This window comes from Haliotis cracherodii, unplaced genomic scaffold (genome assembly GCF_022045235.1).
Source record: "Haliotis cracherodii isolate W230 unplaced genomic scaffold, xgHalCrac1.p SCAF_10, whole genome shotgun sequence".
Taxonomy (NCBI): Eukaryota; Metazoa; Mollusca; class Gastropoda; order Lepetellida; family Haliotidae; genus Haliotis; species Haliotis cracherodii.
Genome location: NW_027266265.1, coordinates 26,975,034 through 26,993,822, shown reverse-complemented (window position 1 = coordinate 26,993,822; position 18,789 = coordinate 26,975,034). Strand labels below are relative to the sequence as shown.

Sequence of the window (18,789 nt, the reverse complement as noted above, 5' to 3'; positions counted from 1 at the left end):
GATTCACCTGGGGGCCTATTCCACAAAGCGATGGTAGCGCTATGACTGTCGTTAATCTATGTTATAGCAGCTACAGTCGTAGGGCCCCTTACTGATTTGTGAAATGGAGCTCAGCTCGGTTATCTTGTCTCAGAAGTCAGGCTCTGAATTTGAAGTCTGTTATATATTTGAGCACAGAAAACTGTTAAACTGTTCCTCAGATGGACATAAAGTGGCCTGAAAATATACAAGTAAGACATGGTTTATTTCAGTGATAATGAAGATGACAATGTGGAAATGAATACAACTGTCTGACACATTCAGTCCCCTCAACGGCTTATGAATCATTACAACTGTTCACTATCGTAGGAGTTGTGTCTCCACTGCAATAGAAGAGTTTGGTCCATTCAGTCAGAGCAGACTATTTAAAAGTGACCTGATTGACTAAATTGAAATGTATAGGTTGTTTAAGATGACATTTCAGAGGAGTCTTTTCATCAGTTTTTGGAACAAAACCGAGAAGCATCAGGACCACTACTGTATCACGTATATGGTAAGACCATGATGTCTGTTCTGTGATTGCCTTGGTGGTCATAATCCACAAGCCTTTTACCTTGATTTCAAGATATGTGTGTTCTTTTCACCCACTACAAACTGGGTTTACACATGAACAAAGTCTGTCAGTACAGGTGCACTGAAAACACTTCTATATATCACATCCCATGACTGATAGTTCATGGTTGGTCTTGAAAGTCTATGAACACATGGATGTTGTTGATGTGCATCTGCTGGATGAGATCTCACTATCCATCTTGGGTAACAAGATATGACCTTTAACTTTCATCTGGCTTAGAATTTGTCAACCAGCTGAATAATCCTGTTCTGTTCTGCTTCTCTCAGCTCCTCATCTTTAGCATCACCAATATTACCAGCATATTCTGCAACAGAAGACATCACAGGTTAGCTCAAATGTGGAAGGACTATCTGTAATGCTGACTAAACAACACATTTCCTTTTATCAAGAGCAGTACAGGGAATTTTACATAGACATCTGTTTTAAGGTAGTTGCTTCAGATGAATGCATCTACAAGAATCCAGACAATAGGAATGTAGAGTCAATGAATTGTATCTTGAGAGCAAAATGTACTTTATTTTGCCGGTAATATATTTATATATATATGTATGTATATGGTACTGTTGTAATCCAGCTGGCTGTTTACACCAAGCTACAGGATGTCATCACCCTTAGCACTGATGGTGAAGTCATGACATGCACTCACCTCTCATGATGTTCCTGATCACCTTTATAGAACCTCCTCTCATGTTCAGAATTTGCATAACTCTTTGTCGAATCTGAAAAAAAGTATAAATTGTTTTTGTCATTTTGGGTATTTGCTAAACTAGCATTATGTAGCAGACCAAGGATGAACAACAGTAAATTAGACCATGAAACGATTTATGAATGTTTATCATCATTGTGTTGGTAATTTTAGACAATGAATTCTTTTATGATCAATACGTCTTGCCTCTGCCAGGTTTGAATATTAATTCTATGTCAAGATTCTCTGGATATAACAGAAGAATGATCGTTCCTTGCCTAAACAATGCCTTCCATGGTTGCTAAATACTGCCACAAAAAACAGAAGTAAAAATGCTTGGTGACTGATAATTTTGAACACATATATTGAGATCTACTGAGATTGTGAACAAACATAGTTTATGTAATCACCGAGCCACTCACTGAGGGTGCCCCTGTGGCACAGATCTCCAGCATGATGTAGTCAATGAGTTGTAAGGTGAACAGTCCCACGTCCAGTCTCTTCAGATAAAACACTTCCTCAGCAGTGTCATCTATATCATCACCTGTGTGCCGCATTCTCTGGAAGGCAAGGCTTCAATACACATATCTCTTCTTTGCAGAGATTTCACAGATTCAGATCTGTTAATTTTCTAGGACACTGATGGTTTGGAGAGATGTTTCTAAAATTTGTTAGCGATAATGATGAAAAATAATCCACATTTATGTATATTGTTTTTCCAGTGAACTTAAAGATTTGGCTTCATGTGAAATATCAAACACAACATATTATACACAATGATATGTTATACTGAAAAGGTCTACCACTAAATCAACTGAATTCCATGGCAAACGAGAAGCCTGTACAACAGTTAGATTTTTGCAGTCATATTCATACGCACACAAAAAGGAAAACAAACAGCAGCATTAGGAACCTACCCTTTTTTCTTTTTCAATCTGTTCATCACAAGTCCGTACTTTATCAAGGTACTTAAAGTGGAGTTCAAGCAGTCGCTCAACCTGCAGAACAACAAACATTATCTTACTCCATGTCAGAGTGTTGAGATCTGATTGGTTCACATGATCTTGATCAAATACTATGTATCCCGCCTTGGAGGGAAATAGATTTCTCAGCAGGAGAATGTATCCTGTATACCCTGCCACGAGCAAGACAGGCTGCACATGGATTTCTGAGAGGTAGAATAAATCCCTTATTCCCTGCCTCGAAGCAAAGAGCAGGCTGCTGAAAGTCACGTAACATAGCACAAGCTAATCTCAGCTCAATCGAACAGTTGTTTTCTGCCAGTTTGAATTGGTTATAATTCCTTTACAGTGTCAATAATACATGGTGGTAAGATAAATTTGTTGAAGCAGGATCACTCGGGGTACATGGGATTTTATGCATCCCTTGTTGGATTTATACCACTCGCCTCCGGCTCCCTAACACGAAACACATAAAACCCCATGCACCACGGATGATCCTGCTACAACTTGTATTGTATTCTGCTTGGGTGGGAAATAGATAAATAAATCCCTTATACCCAGCCACAAAGAAAACAGGCTGCACAGTGTTTATGAATCAATGAAAGTCATGTGACACAGCACAAACTCAATCGAACTGCTGTTCAATTTTCAAATTGTTTTAGTTCTTTCACAATGGCAGATTGAAACATGTTAGCAAGATAAATTCGTTGTTGCAGTATGACTCGGTGTTTTGTGGCCTAAACACCTATGATACAACTCATAGTATTAAGTAGAATCTGTCTGTTGTGTGGTCAATTCATGTTACAGAATGTCAAACTCTCACAGGAACTGAGAAACATAAATTACCTTTTCATGATCGTTTTCGGTGAATTTGTTGAGTAGTCTCTGCCTCTGTGGCCCAGAACAGTTCCGTAATAATGAACCAATCACAGAGCTGATGTGTTCTGGAAGAGATGGACAAGTTTTACATGACTGATATATGAAATATGATAATCATTATTAGATGACATAATTTCTTAGTCCTGCTATGGAACCTGGATACCCAACTGTCAATAATGCCCAAGTCCTTCTATTAATGTTGAAAATAGACAATTAAGAAATACTTATTTAGAAGAAGGCACCACCAGATTGATATGTCTGTACAGATCCCAGGAGGATATCCAGGCTGTGTTTCTTCAGCTCCAAATGTCGGAACCAACTTAAGCATATTCAGAAGTGTTGCTTCCTTTTTGTTAACAAAACTCGGTCAATGTGGGAATGTGTTAATGTCCAGGTGCTATTCACCAATCTGTAACTGGGCAACAAGAGGTGTCACAGGTGTACAAAAGTGGTCAGGCCTGGACACCTGTCACCAACCCTTGGTTAGATACTAGAGTACCCACAACTTGTCACCATGAAAGATTTGTTTAAAGAAATCAGAACAGTAATGATATTGAGATGAATGTTCTCAACGGGTATTTTGCAGTCAGTAATCTTGGGTCTCACCCTCAAGCTCATCGGGTGTAGGACCAGCCTTAGCCAGTTTCGGCGTCTTCATGAAGAGGGGAAAGACTGTCCGCAGCCCCAAAATGTCCACAAACTTCTGGCAGTTGTCCAAGCCCTCGTTCCCTGTCATGGCATGATTCAACACCTTGATAGCACTGTTTCTGGATAACTTCTTTTCTCTGCAACAGTTATATGGTGCTTTTCAGTCTTGAAAATCTATTTGAAATTAGTCTAAGTGTGCCACAGAAACACAACGCACACCATATTGAGTTGGAACAGGCCAAACAGTTAGGCCTAGGTGATTGTCATTGTAACCAGAAGGAGTGGAGCTCTGCCTTACTATCAACCACTGGCCAGTCTTGTATGCTATTTTCCAGTGTCGCTGGAGAAAGACAAATATGTAATGCAATCAATTTGTTGAAGTTCTTTTGTCAATTAATATATACAGAATACAAAGTAAAATCACCTACAGCAAAGTCTTATCTGTCAAATATGAAACAATACATTATAAACAGTAGAATCATGCTGGCATGCCCACTATTTGCAACTGTTGGCTGAGAACATGTTGTTAGATTTATCAAGAAAAGTAGTCATACATACCAACAGATGTAACTGGCCTCTATTGTAAGACACTGATAAGAAGAAGTGATCTAGCACAAACCTTAACATGAGATTCATCAGCTGGAGACCTTCGCCCTTGAGGAACTTGACTCTGTTGGCTGGCAGCATGAGGGATGAGCACAGGCAGTTGAACATGTTCTCCATATACTCAATCTCGTCTTTAGTGTTGGGATCGTGCTTCTTGTAGGCCTACAAGTACAAACACCAGGTCAGAGTTGGTCACACTTCTCCCGTTGTAGGCCTACACGTACATACACCAGGTCAGAATTGGTCACACTTCTCCCAATGTAGGCCTACAAGTACATACACCAGGTCAGAGTTGGTCACACTTCTCCCAATGTAGGCCTACACATCTTCTACAACTACAACTACAACTACAACTACAACTACAACTACAACTACAACTACTACTACTACTACTACAACTACTACTACTACTACTACTACAACTACAACTACAACTACTACTACTACCAGTACTACAACTACAACTACAACTACAACTACTACTACTACTACTACAACTACTACTACTACTACTACTACAACTACAACTACAACTACTACTACTACCAGTACTACTACTACCAGTATGTATATTTCCCCCAACTCACAGCCAGCTGCTGAAGCAGGACATCGATGCCATCAGTCTCCCCCAGTAACTGTCGGTTCTCTGCAAACACACAACCCAAATGTACAGCAACAACTGCTTTCATAAACATTTCATTTGACACTTTTGGTACATACACGATAAAATTCTAATGCAGCAAGAGCAGTAATTTTCTTATTTTACAAATGAGATTGCCCAAAATTTTGCAGAAATTTAAACTGATTGCTTATTTTTAGCATCATCTTCAATATCACTGGACTTATTGTTATTTCAAGAGTTGTTTTAAGTCCAATAGTTTCAATAACAGGCAACGGACAGTGTGCCTGGATATTAGCTCATTTAAACCCTCAGTTCAGAAAAGCTAATAATGTCATTACTAACATAATCTTCTTTCTTACCATCAGAATTTTGAAGGAGTATTGCCAGTATTTCACTTGAGTACAATTTGTTTCCATCAAATGGCATTTTAGCCTGAAAGAAGAAAGTAACAAAATTAAAAACTTATAGTGCCACAGGCAGGTGTAGCTCACCTGGATATGTAGTCAACATTTTAAACAGACACTCAAAAACAGTTGCTGTCAAACGTATTAACCAATATGAAACAAATAACTACCTGTGTAGAAATGTTTCCGAATCTGCAAGAATGAATGTTTCATTGAACATATATATTGAGCCACAATACTACCAACACATGCAATCTCATTACATTTTGAAGAAGTGATTGCCCAATGGCCATAAATAGCATTATGGTGGTCATATTGAAAATCAGATTCAAATCTCAAGAACAAATTGGTGTTTCAACATTGGTGGGAACAAGCATGTGCAGTTTCAGCAGCTTTTGGAAGAATTTTAGGTAGTGATCCAATGTGCAAAGGTCAAATTAAGGTCAAATTGAGGTCAAATTTCAAAATATCAAAAAAACAAAACCCAAGAACATGTATATTGAACCCCACTAGTAACTACACTTGTACCACATTGGATTAGATTTTTAACAGAATGATTAAGGCTGACTGTGGCTGGTACATAATATACATGACAGACTGACTGTGGTTGGTGTATAATATACATGACAGACTGAATGTGGCTGGTGTATAATATACATGACAGACTGACTGTGGCTGGTGTATAATATACATGACAGACTGACTGTGGCTGGTGTATAATATACATGACAGACTGACTGTGGTTGGTGTATAATATACATGACAGACTGAATGTGGCTGGTACATAATATACATGACAGACTGACTGTGGCTGGTACATAATATACATGACAGACTGACTGTGGCTGGTGTATAATATACATGACAGACTGACTGTGGCTGGTGTATAATATACATGACAGACTGACTGTGGCTGGTGTATAATATACATGACAGACTGAATGTGGCTGGTACATAATATACATGACAGACTGACTGTGGCTGGTGTATAATATACATGACAGACTGACTGTGGCTGGTGTATAATATACATGACAGACTGACTGTGGCTGGTGTATAATATACATGACAGACTGACTGTGGCTGGTACATAATATACATGACAGACTGACTGTGGCTGGTGTATAATATACATGACAGACTGACTGTGGCTGGTACATAATATACATGACAGACTGACTGTGGCTGGTACATAATATACATGACAGACTGACTGTGGCTGGTGTATAATATACATGACAGACTGACTGTGGCTGGTGTATAATATACATGACAGACTGAATGTGGCTGGTACATAATATACATGACAGACTGACTGTGGCTGGTGTATAATATACATGACAGACTGACTGTGGCTGGTACATAATATACATGACAGACTGACTGTGGCTGGTGTATACATGACAGACTGACTGTGGCTGGTGTATAATATACATGACAGACTGACTGTGGCTGGTGTATACATGACAGACTGACTGTGGCTGGTGTATAATATACATGACAGACTGACTGTGGCTGGTGTATACATGACAGACTGACTGTGGCTGGTGTATACATGACAGACTGACTGTGGCTGGTACATAATATACATGACAGACTGACTGTGGCTGGTGTATACATGACAGACTGACTGTGGCTGGTGTATACATGACAGACTGACTGTGTCTGGTGTATACATGACAGACTGACTGTGGCTGGTACATAATATACATGACAGACTGACTGTGGCTGGTACATAATATACATGACAGACTGACTGTGGCTGGTGTATACATGACAGACTGACTGTGGCTGGTGTATAATATACATGACAGACTGACTGTGGCTGGTGTATACATGACAGACTGACTGTGGCTGGTGTATAATATACATGACAGACTGACTGTGGCTGGTGTATACATGACAGACTGACTGTGGCTGGTGTATAATATACATGACATATAGACTGTGGCTGGTGTATAACATACATGACAGACTGACTGTGGCTGGTGTATACATGACAGACTGACTGTGGCTGGTGTATACATGACAGACTGACTGTGGCTGGTGTATAATATACAAAGTCTTTACATGTTGGGGAAGGAGCACCCTACCCTGACTCTCTTCAGCAGCCACTGTAGGAGGCCTTGCTGGGCTGCTTCTGTCGTCACTTCAGTTCGAAATTCTGTGATATTCTCTACTATAGCTGGAATAGACATTAAACAAGATATCTCTAATGACATCAGGCAAATTACAAATAGTAGCTTTAAGTAAAGTACTAGGGCAAATAAATCATACCCAGTCCCAACATGATCATAATGCTGAGAGTGAACAAAATGTCAGTTACTGTGGGTGTGGTGCTGAACAACCAGCATGAGTGTGGTGCTGAACAACATGGGTGTGGTGCTGAACAACATGGGTGTGGTGCTGAACAACGTGGGTGTGGTGCTGAACAACCAGCATGAGTGTGGTGCTGAACAACATGGGTGTGGTGCTGAACAACATGGGTGTGGTGCTGAACAACGTGGGTGTGGTGCTGAACAACATGGGTGTGGTGCTGAACAACATAGGTGTGGTGCTGAACAACCAGCATGATTGTGGTGCTGAACAACCAGCATGAGTGTGGTGCTGAACAACCAGCTTGGGTGTGGTGCTGAACAACCAGCATGAGTGTGGTTCTGAACAACCAGCATGGGCGTGGTGCTGAACAACTAGCAGGGGTGTGGTGCTGAACAACATGCGTGTGGTGCTGAACAACCAGCATGGATGTGGTGCTGAACAACATGGGTGTGATGCTGAACAACCAGCATGAGTGTGGTGCTGAACAACCAGCATGGGTGTGGTGCTGAACAACCAGCATGGGTGTGGTGCTGAACAACATGGGTGTGGTGCTGAACAACCAGCATGAGTGTAGTGCTGAACAACCAGCATGGGTGTGGTGCTGAACAACCAGCATGGGTGTGGTGCTGAACAACATGGGTGTGGTGCTGAACAACATGGGTGTGGTGCTGAACAACATGGGTGTGGTGCTGAACAACATAGGTGTGGTGCTGAACAACCAGCATGGGTGTGGTGCTGAACAACATGAGCTGTGGCCCCTCAGCAGCCCTGAGCCTACATCATGATGATCAGATATTGTCGTGTGTGTCCTCCTCACCTAGGGTATTATGTACGCCATCACTCTCTTCCTTCACATTCTCATCGAGCCGATCAAGATTCTGAACAAGAACTGCCACCACCTGCCCTTCCAACTGGGAACACATAAGCAAACATTCACTTCTTTAGGAATCAGGCAAACATTCATGAGTAAGGCAATTGAAATACATTAAAAATCCTTATTGTACCAACAAAATGTCTTGAGTCTTCTCGTTTCTTGTTAAAAAGATGAAACTTGGCAAAACTGATCATCAAGGTTTTAATTAAAGTATCAAATGTTCTTGGTGGAACACAACACTAGTCTCTGAGAAAATGGCATCACAAGTATCTTGTGTGTCCACCATGTGCATTAATGACTGCTGTGCAACGTCGATACATGAAATGGATGAGGCGATTGATGAAGGCCATAGGCCCACACTCTGAGCAACGCCTGACGCAGTTCGGCTGCAGTTGTCGGTCTTGGTCGGACATCATTTTGCCATCTTTGAATCTCGTCCCACAGGTGCTCAATGGGATTTACATCGGGACTGAGGGCAGGCCACTGCATGGTTCTGATGCCATTCACTTGAGAAGTCTCTTGTTGCTCTCCCAGTGTGGGGACGGGCGTTATCATGCTGAAACCCGTGGTTGCGGCAATGTGCCAAATGGGGTATGGCGTGTGGTCTCAAGACTTGATCAATGTACCGAGCTGCTGTGACACCATTGCCTCTCCCTGGACCGATGTTCTGGACCAAGACCAATTCCACCCAACACCATGATGCTCGGACCACTCCACGAGTCTCTCTCAACAACACAAGCATCCGAATAATGTTCCCCATTTTTCCGGACAAGGTAATGTTAAATTTTAGAAACTCTGACAAAAATTACCCAGATATTTAAATGACAACTTTTCATGCAATGTTACTTGGGTGACATTTCTTTTGCGGTTCAGTATATTTTGTGTTAATATGTGTTAACAATAATGGAAAGTGCACATCTTCATTGATCAAAATACATACCAAAATAGGAAAAATTTATGCACACAGAGCTGTAATGAAGGTTGGTGGAAATGGTAAACCTACACATTTCGTACAGAGAGGCACAATACATTCTAGATGCTGCCTTTCAATACATGTGCTGTCTTAGCTATGGAGGTACAAATAGAGAAGGCATAACTGATCAGCTGGTATCTGGGTTTCAAGGAGAAAACACGGCCTGGTGTCTGGGTGTTAAAGGGGGAATAAAATTTGGGGAAAAAATGACACATTATGAATACAAGCAAAAGGAAGATTCTCTACCTCGGGCACAACAAATACAAGTTCATTGATCGGATTACTCTTTGTTACAAAATCTTATCACAAGAAATTAAGATTTCAGGGTGGTAGAGCTTGGCATCTGTGATAGTTCATTTCTACCGCTGATGATCTTCATAATGTGAGCATCACTTGACTCACCAAGACATCCACTACAGCTCCTGCGCCTTCCTCGCTCTCGTTGAGGGTGTCAACGTCTGTCAGTTCCTGGATCAGGTCAACCACAGCTATTGCAATATCTGGCAACAAAACATCACTCAAAGTTTAACTGCACACATTTATTTTCTGCTTACAGATTAACATTGGCAGGTGAAAAAAACATATTTATGAACATAGACCATTTCTTAACTTATTTGACAGACCAAAATATAAGGCAAGTTTCTTTATAGAGATTATTATACGAACATGAGTGTCATACTGGTTTTACTAAACGAGTGTCAGAATTCACTGGCATAGCTACAGATAAGCAGCGTATTCAAAACCCAATTACTTTCTATTAACTAGCATACAGAAATGCTTGCATTAGATGAAAAATTCAAATGTATTAAAACAGCAAGCGTTAATGTCCAATGAAGCTTTTTCAGCATGTGTACAAAGGAGCTAATTTCCAAAACACAATTACAAGCTAATTTCCTTTCTGAGTCAAGCCTATATATTAAAACCAGTTATATACATCTAAAACATTATTTCATGTTTTATAAATCTGAAAATGTTCACCAATTGTGGGAAAAACCCAATAGAGTAATCAATAGATGAGTGAAAAAATATTGGTTACCCAATGAAAATGTAATAACCCAATTAAAATAGAAACCCTAGAGTAAAAACTCAATTGCTCAAAAAGTCATCTGGAGCTCCGATGAGGGTAATACATGATTTCTTACACAAGTTTCGTAAAATCAGCAAGATTCATGTGGGTGTAATAACTTCTCTATTTCCCATTATTTCTTAATCTTTTTGAGCTCTCATTTACAAAAAATACCTTGATCCCCACAGCTGTCCTAGAAAACAACTTGTCGATTGACATCAACAATCTTCAGCTATGACATCATTTCTAGTGTGACAACATTCTGTCCAGATGACTTACACAATGCACTGGTGTGTGAGAAGTGATATTTGAACTAGTGCACTTATGATTTTTATGAACTCGGTTATTTCTAATCCCGTGGATTATAAATTTGGTATTGACAATTGAGTTAAACATTCTTGTTTTTCCTATGATATACTAGTATGTCATCATGGTTATTGCCAAAAAATAAGGGAATCTTGCTGGGTGGACAAAATTATTAGTTTGTCACATGACTCTGCCATGTCACTGATAACAAGAAAACAACCAAATTTTGCACATGAATTAATAAACGTTGACAATTATTATCAAAATGGGGTTACATAGGGGTACAAGCCACTGAAAGTCTTCTTGTTAAAACAAATTTATAGATTTTTTTCTAATATCGTACCAGACAACCATGAGAGTCAACCAGTTTAGGGTGTGGGTAGACAAGCAGTAACGGGTGTGGGTAGACAAGCAGTAAAGGGTGTGGGTAGACAAGCAGTAACGGGTGTGGGTAGACAAGCAGTAAATGGTGTGGGTAGACAAGCAGGAAAGGGTGTGGGTAGACAACCAGTAAAGGGTGTGGGTAGACAAACTGTAAAGGGTGTGGGTAGACAAGCAGTAAAGGGTGTGGGTAGACAACCAGTAAAGGGTGTGGGTAGACAAACAGTAAAGGGTGTGGGTAGACAAACAGTAAAGGGTGTGGGTAGACAAACAGTAAATGGTGTGGGTAGACAAGCAGTAAAGGGTGTGGGTAGACAAACTGTAAAGGGTGTGGGTAGACAAAATGTAAAGGGTGTGGGTAGACAAACAGTAAAGGGTGTGGGTAGACAAGCAGGAAAGGGTGTGGGTAGACAAACTGTAAAGGGTGTGGGTAGACAAGCAGTAAAGGGTGTGGGTAGACAACCAGTAAAGGGTGTGGGTAGACAAGCAGGAAAGGGTGTGGGTAGACAAACAGTAAAGGGTGTGGGTAGACAAAATGTAAAGGGTGTGGGTAGACAAACAGTAAAGGGTGTGGGTAGACAAGCAGTAAAGGGTGTGGGTAGACAACCAGTAAAGGGTGTGGGTAGACAAACTGTAAAGGGTGTGGGTAGACGAGCATTAACGGTTGTGGGTAGACAAACAGTAAAGGGTGTGGGTAGACAACCAGTAAAGGGTGTGGGTAGACAAACAGTAAAGGGTGTGGGTAGACAAACAGTAAATGGTGTGGGTAGACAAACAGTAATGGGTGTGGGTAGACAAACAGTAAATGGTTCGGGTAGACAAGCAGTAAAGGGTGTGGGTAGACAAACTGTAAAGGGTGTGGGTAGACAAAATGTAAAGGGTGTGGGTAGACAACCAGTAAAGGGTGTGGGTAGACAAGCAGGAAAGGGTGTGGGTAGACCAACTGTAAAGGGTGTGGGTAGACAAACAGTAAATGGTGTGGGTAGACAAGCAGTAAAGGGTGTGGGTAGACAAGCAGTAAAGGGTGTGGGTAGACAAGCAGGAAAGGGTGTGGGTAGACAGACTGTAAAGGGTGTGGGTAGACAAAATGTAAAGGGTGTGGGTAGACAAACAGTAAAGGGTGTGGGTAGACAAGCAGTAAAGGGTATGGGTAGACAAAATGTAAAGGGTGTGGGTAGACAAAATGTAAAGGGTGTGGGTAGACACACAGTAAAGGGTGTGGGTAGACAACCAGTAAAGGGTGTGGGTAGACAAACAGTAAAGGGTGTGGGTAGACAAACAGTAAAGGGTGTGGGTAGACAAAATGTAAAGGGTGTGGGTAGACAAACAGTAAAGGGTGTGGGTAGACAAGCAGTAAAGGGTGTGGGTAGACAACCAGTAAAGGGTGTGGGTAGACAAACTGTAAAGGGTGTGGGTAGACGAGCATTAACAGTTGTGGGTAGACAAACAGTAAAGGGTGTGGGTAGACAAGCAGTAAAGGGTGTGGGTAGACAACCAGTAAAGGGTGTGGGTAGACAAACTGTAAAGGGTGTGGGTAGACGAGCATTAACGGTTGTGGGTAGACAAACAGTAAAGGGTGTGGGTAGACAAGCAGTAAAGGGTGTGGGTAGACAAAATGTAAAGGGTGTGGGTAGAGAAGCAGTAAAGGGTGTGGGTAGACAAAATGTAAAGTGTGTGGGTAGACAACCAGTAAATGGTGTGGGTAGACAAGCAGTAAACGGTGTGGGTAGACAACCAGTAAACGGTGTGGGTAGACAAACAGTAAAGGGTGTGGGTAGACAAGCAGTAAAGGGCCTGTTTACATGTGCAGACATACCTGTGTTTACATGTGCAGACATACCTGTGTTTAAATGTGCAGACATACCTGTGTTTTCATGTGCTGACATACCTGTGATTACATGTGCTGACATACCTGTTTTTTCATGTGCAGACATACCTGTGTTTACATGTGCTGACATACCTGTGTTTTCATGTGCTGACATACCTGTGTTTTCATGTGCTGACATACCTGTGTTTTCATGTGCAGACATACCTGTGTTTACATGTGTAGACATACCTGTGTTTACATGTGCAGACATACCTGTGTTTTCATGTGTGAGCAGCTGCAGCAGTGACTGCACTGTGTTCAACTCCACCAATGCATGGTACAACTCGGGCACTGTGGCTATCACATGCATCTCCTGAATGACATCGTTCAGCTCAATCTCAGACTCCATAAACCTGTCACAGGTAGAACACAAAGGCTATTTATTCATCTTTCAATGTCATATGTCTTAATACAGTGTAAACAAGTCTAGGTATTACAACAGAATGGGTCCCAGCACTCTACTTCATGTCTAATTGGCAAATACATGGGACTGGGGAGTCCAACATATTGAACTAGTTGATTGTGTGTGTTCCTGTCCATTCTGTTTGTCACTTTGCTCAATATCAATACAAATCACAGGTTTGATAGGGTGGCACATGTTTCACAAGTGTGGAGGAAGTCACTTCAGAACATATGGTATCCAATATACCGGGCAGACTAGTCTGGCTGGAGCCATTCAACACTGGCTGCTGTCAGTCAGTCAACACTGAAAGGGTTCAGTGTTACACAAGGGTAGCCAGCCTGACACACAGAGTAAGTCAGTCAACACCAAAAGGGTTCAGTGTTACACAAGGGTAGCCAGCCTGACACTGGGAGTAAGTCAGTCAACACCGAAAGGGTCCAGTGTTACACAAGGGTAGCCGGCCTGACACAGAGAGTAAATCAGTCAACACCGAAAGGGTCCAGTGTTACACAAGGGTAGCCAGCCTGACACAGAGAGTAAGTCAGTCAACACCAAAAGGGTTCAGTGTTACACAAGGGTAGCCAGCCTGACACAGAATAAGTCAGTCAACACCGAAAGGGTCCAGTGTTACACAAGGGTAGCCAGCCTGACACAGAGAGTAAATCAGTCAACACCGAAAGGGTCCAGTGTTACACAAGGGTAGCCAGCCTGACACAGAGAGTAAATCAGTCAACACCGAAAGGGTCCAGTGTTACACAAGGGTAGCCAGCCTGACACAGAGTAAGTCAGTCAACACCAAAAGGGTTCAGTGTTACACAAGGGTAGCCAGCCTGACACAGAGAGTAAATCAGTCAACACCGAAAGGGTTCAGTGTTACACAAGGGTAGCCAGCCTGACACAGAGAGTAAATCAGTCAACACCGAAAGGGTTCAGTGTTACACAAGGGTAGCCAGCCTGACACAGAGTAAGTCAGTCAACACCAAAAGGGTTCAGTGTTACACAAGGGTAGCCAGCCTGACACAGAGTAAGTCAGTCAACACCAAAAGGGTTCAGTGTTACACAAGGGTAGCCAGCCTGACACAGAGAGTAAGTCAGTCAACACCAAAAGGGTTCAGTGTTACACAAGGGTAGCCAGCCTGATACAGAGTAAGTCAGTCAACACCAAAAGGGTTCAGTGTTACACAAGGGTAGCCAGCCTGATACAGAGAGTAAGTCGGTCAACACTGAAAGTGTTCAGTGTTATACAAGTGTGGCTAGTCTGACACAGAGAGTAAGTCAGTCAGTCAGTCAACACCAAAAATTCATCCACTTTCAGGAAGTTGACAGTAGATGTTAAAACACTCACTTTTCAGGCAGATCTGGAAATTTTATCCTCATTTCTTGATTTCGGTATACTTTCTTTTCAAACTGCAGCAACATCTTCTTTAGATTTGTCTCATCTAACACATCAGTCTGAAAATAACATTTCAATTTACAAACACTGAAAAGTCAACCCTTGTCTGTGTCTTGGTGCTGAAAAATGACACTGTTAATGTACACATAACATATTTATCAACTGATGGATATGAGATTTTTTTAAATAAAGGATGATTAAATTTCCATCATTTTAGTAATGCAATTAATGCTGAATAGGCTGTTTCCCCAGGAACACATGTGAGGTGGTGGATGGGACCCTCAATACTTACTGCAAGGTCATCTTCAGCCATCTCCAAGATTCTTTCAGGGTCATCATCGTCTCCCATCCTCTTCTTTCTAGGGATATCATATTCAGGACGATCATCATCTCTTCTCTTCTTTAGGTTTGCAATTGGCTTGTCAGGCTGTAAATCATTGAACATTTTGATGACAAGTTTTCAAATAAGCACACTCTCTAGAATTTATCTGTTTCAGGTCAATGATTCATTGATGAATGTATTCACTTTTGGTAATCCACATTTGTCAACAATTTCTTGATTTAGCATAAGAAGACTCTGATCAGAACTAACCTTTAGAAGTTATATTCTTACAGACAATCAGACTGATAACATCAGAGCCAGAAATGTAAAAACGTGCACTTTATCCATGTGTTCCTGTAAGGTTATCAGGTGCCCAATAGGACATAATTCACTGTACCCAGGGATTAATTTGTGTAATGATCAAGTCTCACTGCTCACATCAATGAATAGATACATGATACATTGATAGTAATCACTTCTATATTAGTGCGCTAACAAGAATGAATCATTTGCATGAACAGATCAAAGTAAGAAACAATTCACATCAATGTGATCAGGAAGATGGCGTATGTTGTTTAACACTGCAATCAGCATTGTTCCAGCTACACAAGATAGTGGCCGGTATATGACTTGACCAGACACACTGTTGATGGCCCGGTAATCTCAAATGACAGCGGTAGAAATAAACCTGCAATGTTAAACTGAATAGTGATAACATATTTGGGCACCCACTAAAAAAAACATAATCCTACTAGCCTTTGTCACACCCTTAATGTTGGATCAACTGACTTTAGCTATTGGGCTAGCACTAATTTCTATCCCAGCCCAGTGTAAGGCACAGCAGTTCCCCAGTACCTCCAGGCCCTCCTATCTATTTGAATAAGAAGCATTGAACAGGTTAAAAAGAAAGTGTATTGGTAGCATAGTGCCCGTATTGGAACCGAAAGCACTTATGCGAAAGAAAAGAAACACTATCAGATTTGACTATAATGACAGCGGTCGTTAGCAGAATATGTGCACACCTGCTATGGAAAAATTGGTGAAAAGCAGCGGAATAACTTTGGCTGTATCGGGCAAAAGTCAATCGTAGTTAATTGACAACACCTTTCCGGGAAAAACAGTGTGGCGGTGATAAACAAATAAGTGACAAGGGAAGTAATATCTTTTGGTTAGTCTGACTTGAAGTCTTGACCATAAAATATAAAATACATGACATTTAGCAACTAGTATTCATATGCATCAGAATTTGTTATCAAAAGTGTGAGACATGTTTTCTAACCAGCTGAAGATGCCTGACATCTTGCCTATCAACCCACCAGACCTCAGCAATCTTGACAACTGTGTGGTAGCCAAAACACACACATCAGGATCTAGTAATGGTATATATTAATAAAATACATATAAACACGAAAACAGCTTTATAACTATCCCTCACCATGGGACACATTAGAATTTTGTTTGTTCATATAGTAGTAAATATAAACTATAAAAAAGAATCCTATAAAGCCTTAAGAAGAGATAGGCAGTAGGAAACCTTACGTCATCTGAAAAAATGATTAAATGTGAAATTAATACATGTACACACAAAAGGACCATTCTCTGGACAAAATAATTAATGGCACCAATTCTCGTCTTTAGTCTTGATAAGTCTTTCTTGGATAAGCTTGTCTAACATGCAGACACTATCCACTTAAAAAGCATGGATCATGGGCAATAACTATGTAAAAACTTATTTTGATTTTAACCTAATTTAAGACACCAATTTTCAAACTCACTTAAGAGTGAGTGAGTGAGTGAGTTTGGTTTTACGCCGCTTTTAGCAATATTCCAGCAATATCACGGCGGTGGACACCAGAAATGGGCTTCAAACATTGCACCCATGTCGGGATTCGAACCCGGGTATTCGGCGTGACGAGCGAATGCTTTAACCACTAGGCTACCCGACCGCCCCTACTCACTTAAGATCATGACCAGATATATCAGGGTGTAAAATTTCATTTCTCTGACTTTAAATACTTTTTCAGAAAATGTGTCCCCATTGAGAAGTGGATGGACAGACAGACCAAACCCGTTCCTATATCCCTCCTCGTCTCGGGGGATAATTAATATTATTGTTTAAGTGCAAATAAGCCACATACAAATTCCTTACAGATTTTTTTTATTAGCCCGGTTATATCAACAATTATTGAGCAAATACTAGATCTACCATAAAGAGCTAAACGCTAAAACAGTGAATGAAATAATGGGTGAAGTAATTTATCTAGCTCTATTATTGAATAATAAGCATTTGCATTTGACTCCCATCAAAATACATTGATAATGCATACAAAATACATTTTTGCTTAAGACGAATAATCTGTATCGAAGCGGAATCATAATTTATGTTCAGTGCGCATTAACTTCTTAATTAGAATTACATTCTCTGGAAATGAGCGTTGATTAAAACACTTCCCAGTTTCTTATCTCTGCTACTGTCAGTCATGTTTCGCACACAGTAAGTTTAGTTGTAGTTTGGCGAAATGCGGAATTATACAGATATGACTGAATGTATTCGGTTGCCGATGCAAATGGTTCCAGTAGAAGCTGTGGGTGATTCCTATGAGAACCTCTGTAACAATGATAGTTACTGCATTGATATGGCATTTGAGACTATTCTTTCACACTTTGTAGCTATACACACAATATTGCTTACATTAATTCTGATAATGCTTCTTTTCATTCCAATACATAGGAGGGCCTGACATTGCTCATGCTGCTCATGCTTGCCAGAATGACTAAAACAATAGCACTTGGAACTATGCTTGCCAGAATGACTAAAACAATAGCACTTGGAACTTACAATGTTTGCTTGACTGATTGTGTGTCATTGTAATGAGATGACTTGGATTGTTGTTCACACTATCAACCACGTGTTTGACTGGCCCACACTGGGACTATTTACCATGATTACCATGTGCATGGATTGCTTCACATTGTCTCATCATATTTTGATATTTAGATCGTGCACTTGCACAGCAATGACGATGCACTTCATGTACTTGATCATGCTCTTTCTCCGAGCGTAAAAACCATATCGTCAATTATGATAACTAACGACCCCACTACAACATAAGCAATTAATGTACAAAGATCTTTGAATAGCGAGCTAACAATTCCATTGATGGCTAAATAACGTCGTGATGAGTGACGAATTTAGGGTACACAAAACAGGTACTCGTGCATAATGCATCTTCCGGCGTAACGTTCAGTCTGAAACCACGTTACACGCAGTTGCATTTTTTAACAATAGAAGCGGCTTTACAAACACTCTTATTCCATTTATTGCGGTCTTCTATGAAATGTTACAGTAATAAGTATAGACTACCTGGTACGATAACAGCTCTCCTACGTCCATGTTTGACCCAAATTATTGCTTCCGGTTGGTCATATGACTGGTTTCGTCCAATCAATGTAGAACAATGGCGGC

General features: G+C 40.8%; 1 protein-coding gene across 2 annotated transcripts; it reads right to left on the bottom strand.

The window, feature by feature from the left end:
- Nucleotides 1-235: 235 nt before the first annotated feature.
- LOC139448396 (beta-catenin-like protein 1) lies at nucleotides 236-18,742 on the bottom strand. 2 transcript variants are annotated; one of them, XM_071229942.1, is made up of 16 exons: nucleotides 18,688-18,742; nucleotides 15,294-15,428; nucleotides 14,954-15,060; nucleotides 13,419-13,558; nucleotides 9,988-10,085; nucleotides 8,556-8,649; nucleotides 7,513-7,604; nucleotides 5,375-5,447; nucleotides 4,981-5,039; nucleotides 4,407-4,555; nucleotides 3,746-3,924; nucleotides 3,107-3,204; nucleotides 2,216-2,296; nucleotides 1,709-1,858; nucleotides 1,260-1,332; nucleotides 236-917 (listed from the first exon to the last, which is right to left on the bottom strand). In XM_071229942.1, the coding sequence occupies exons 1-16, from the start codon at nucleotides 18,715-18,717 to the stop codon at nucleotides 829-831; spliced, it is 1,647 nt and encodes a 548-aa protein (XP_071086043.1). In that variant the 5' UTR covers nucleotides 18,718-18,742; the 3' UTR covers nucleotides 236-828. The 2 variants fall into 2 exon arrangements, with proteins under 2 accessions (XP_071086043.1, XP_071086048.1); XM_071229947.1 differs by having other exon boundaries at nucleotides 1,721-1,858.
- Between the last annotated feature and the right edge of the window lie 47 nt (nucleotides 18,743-18,789).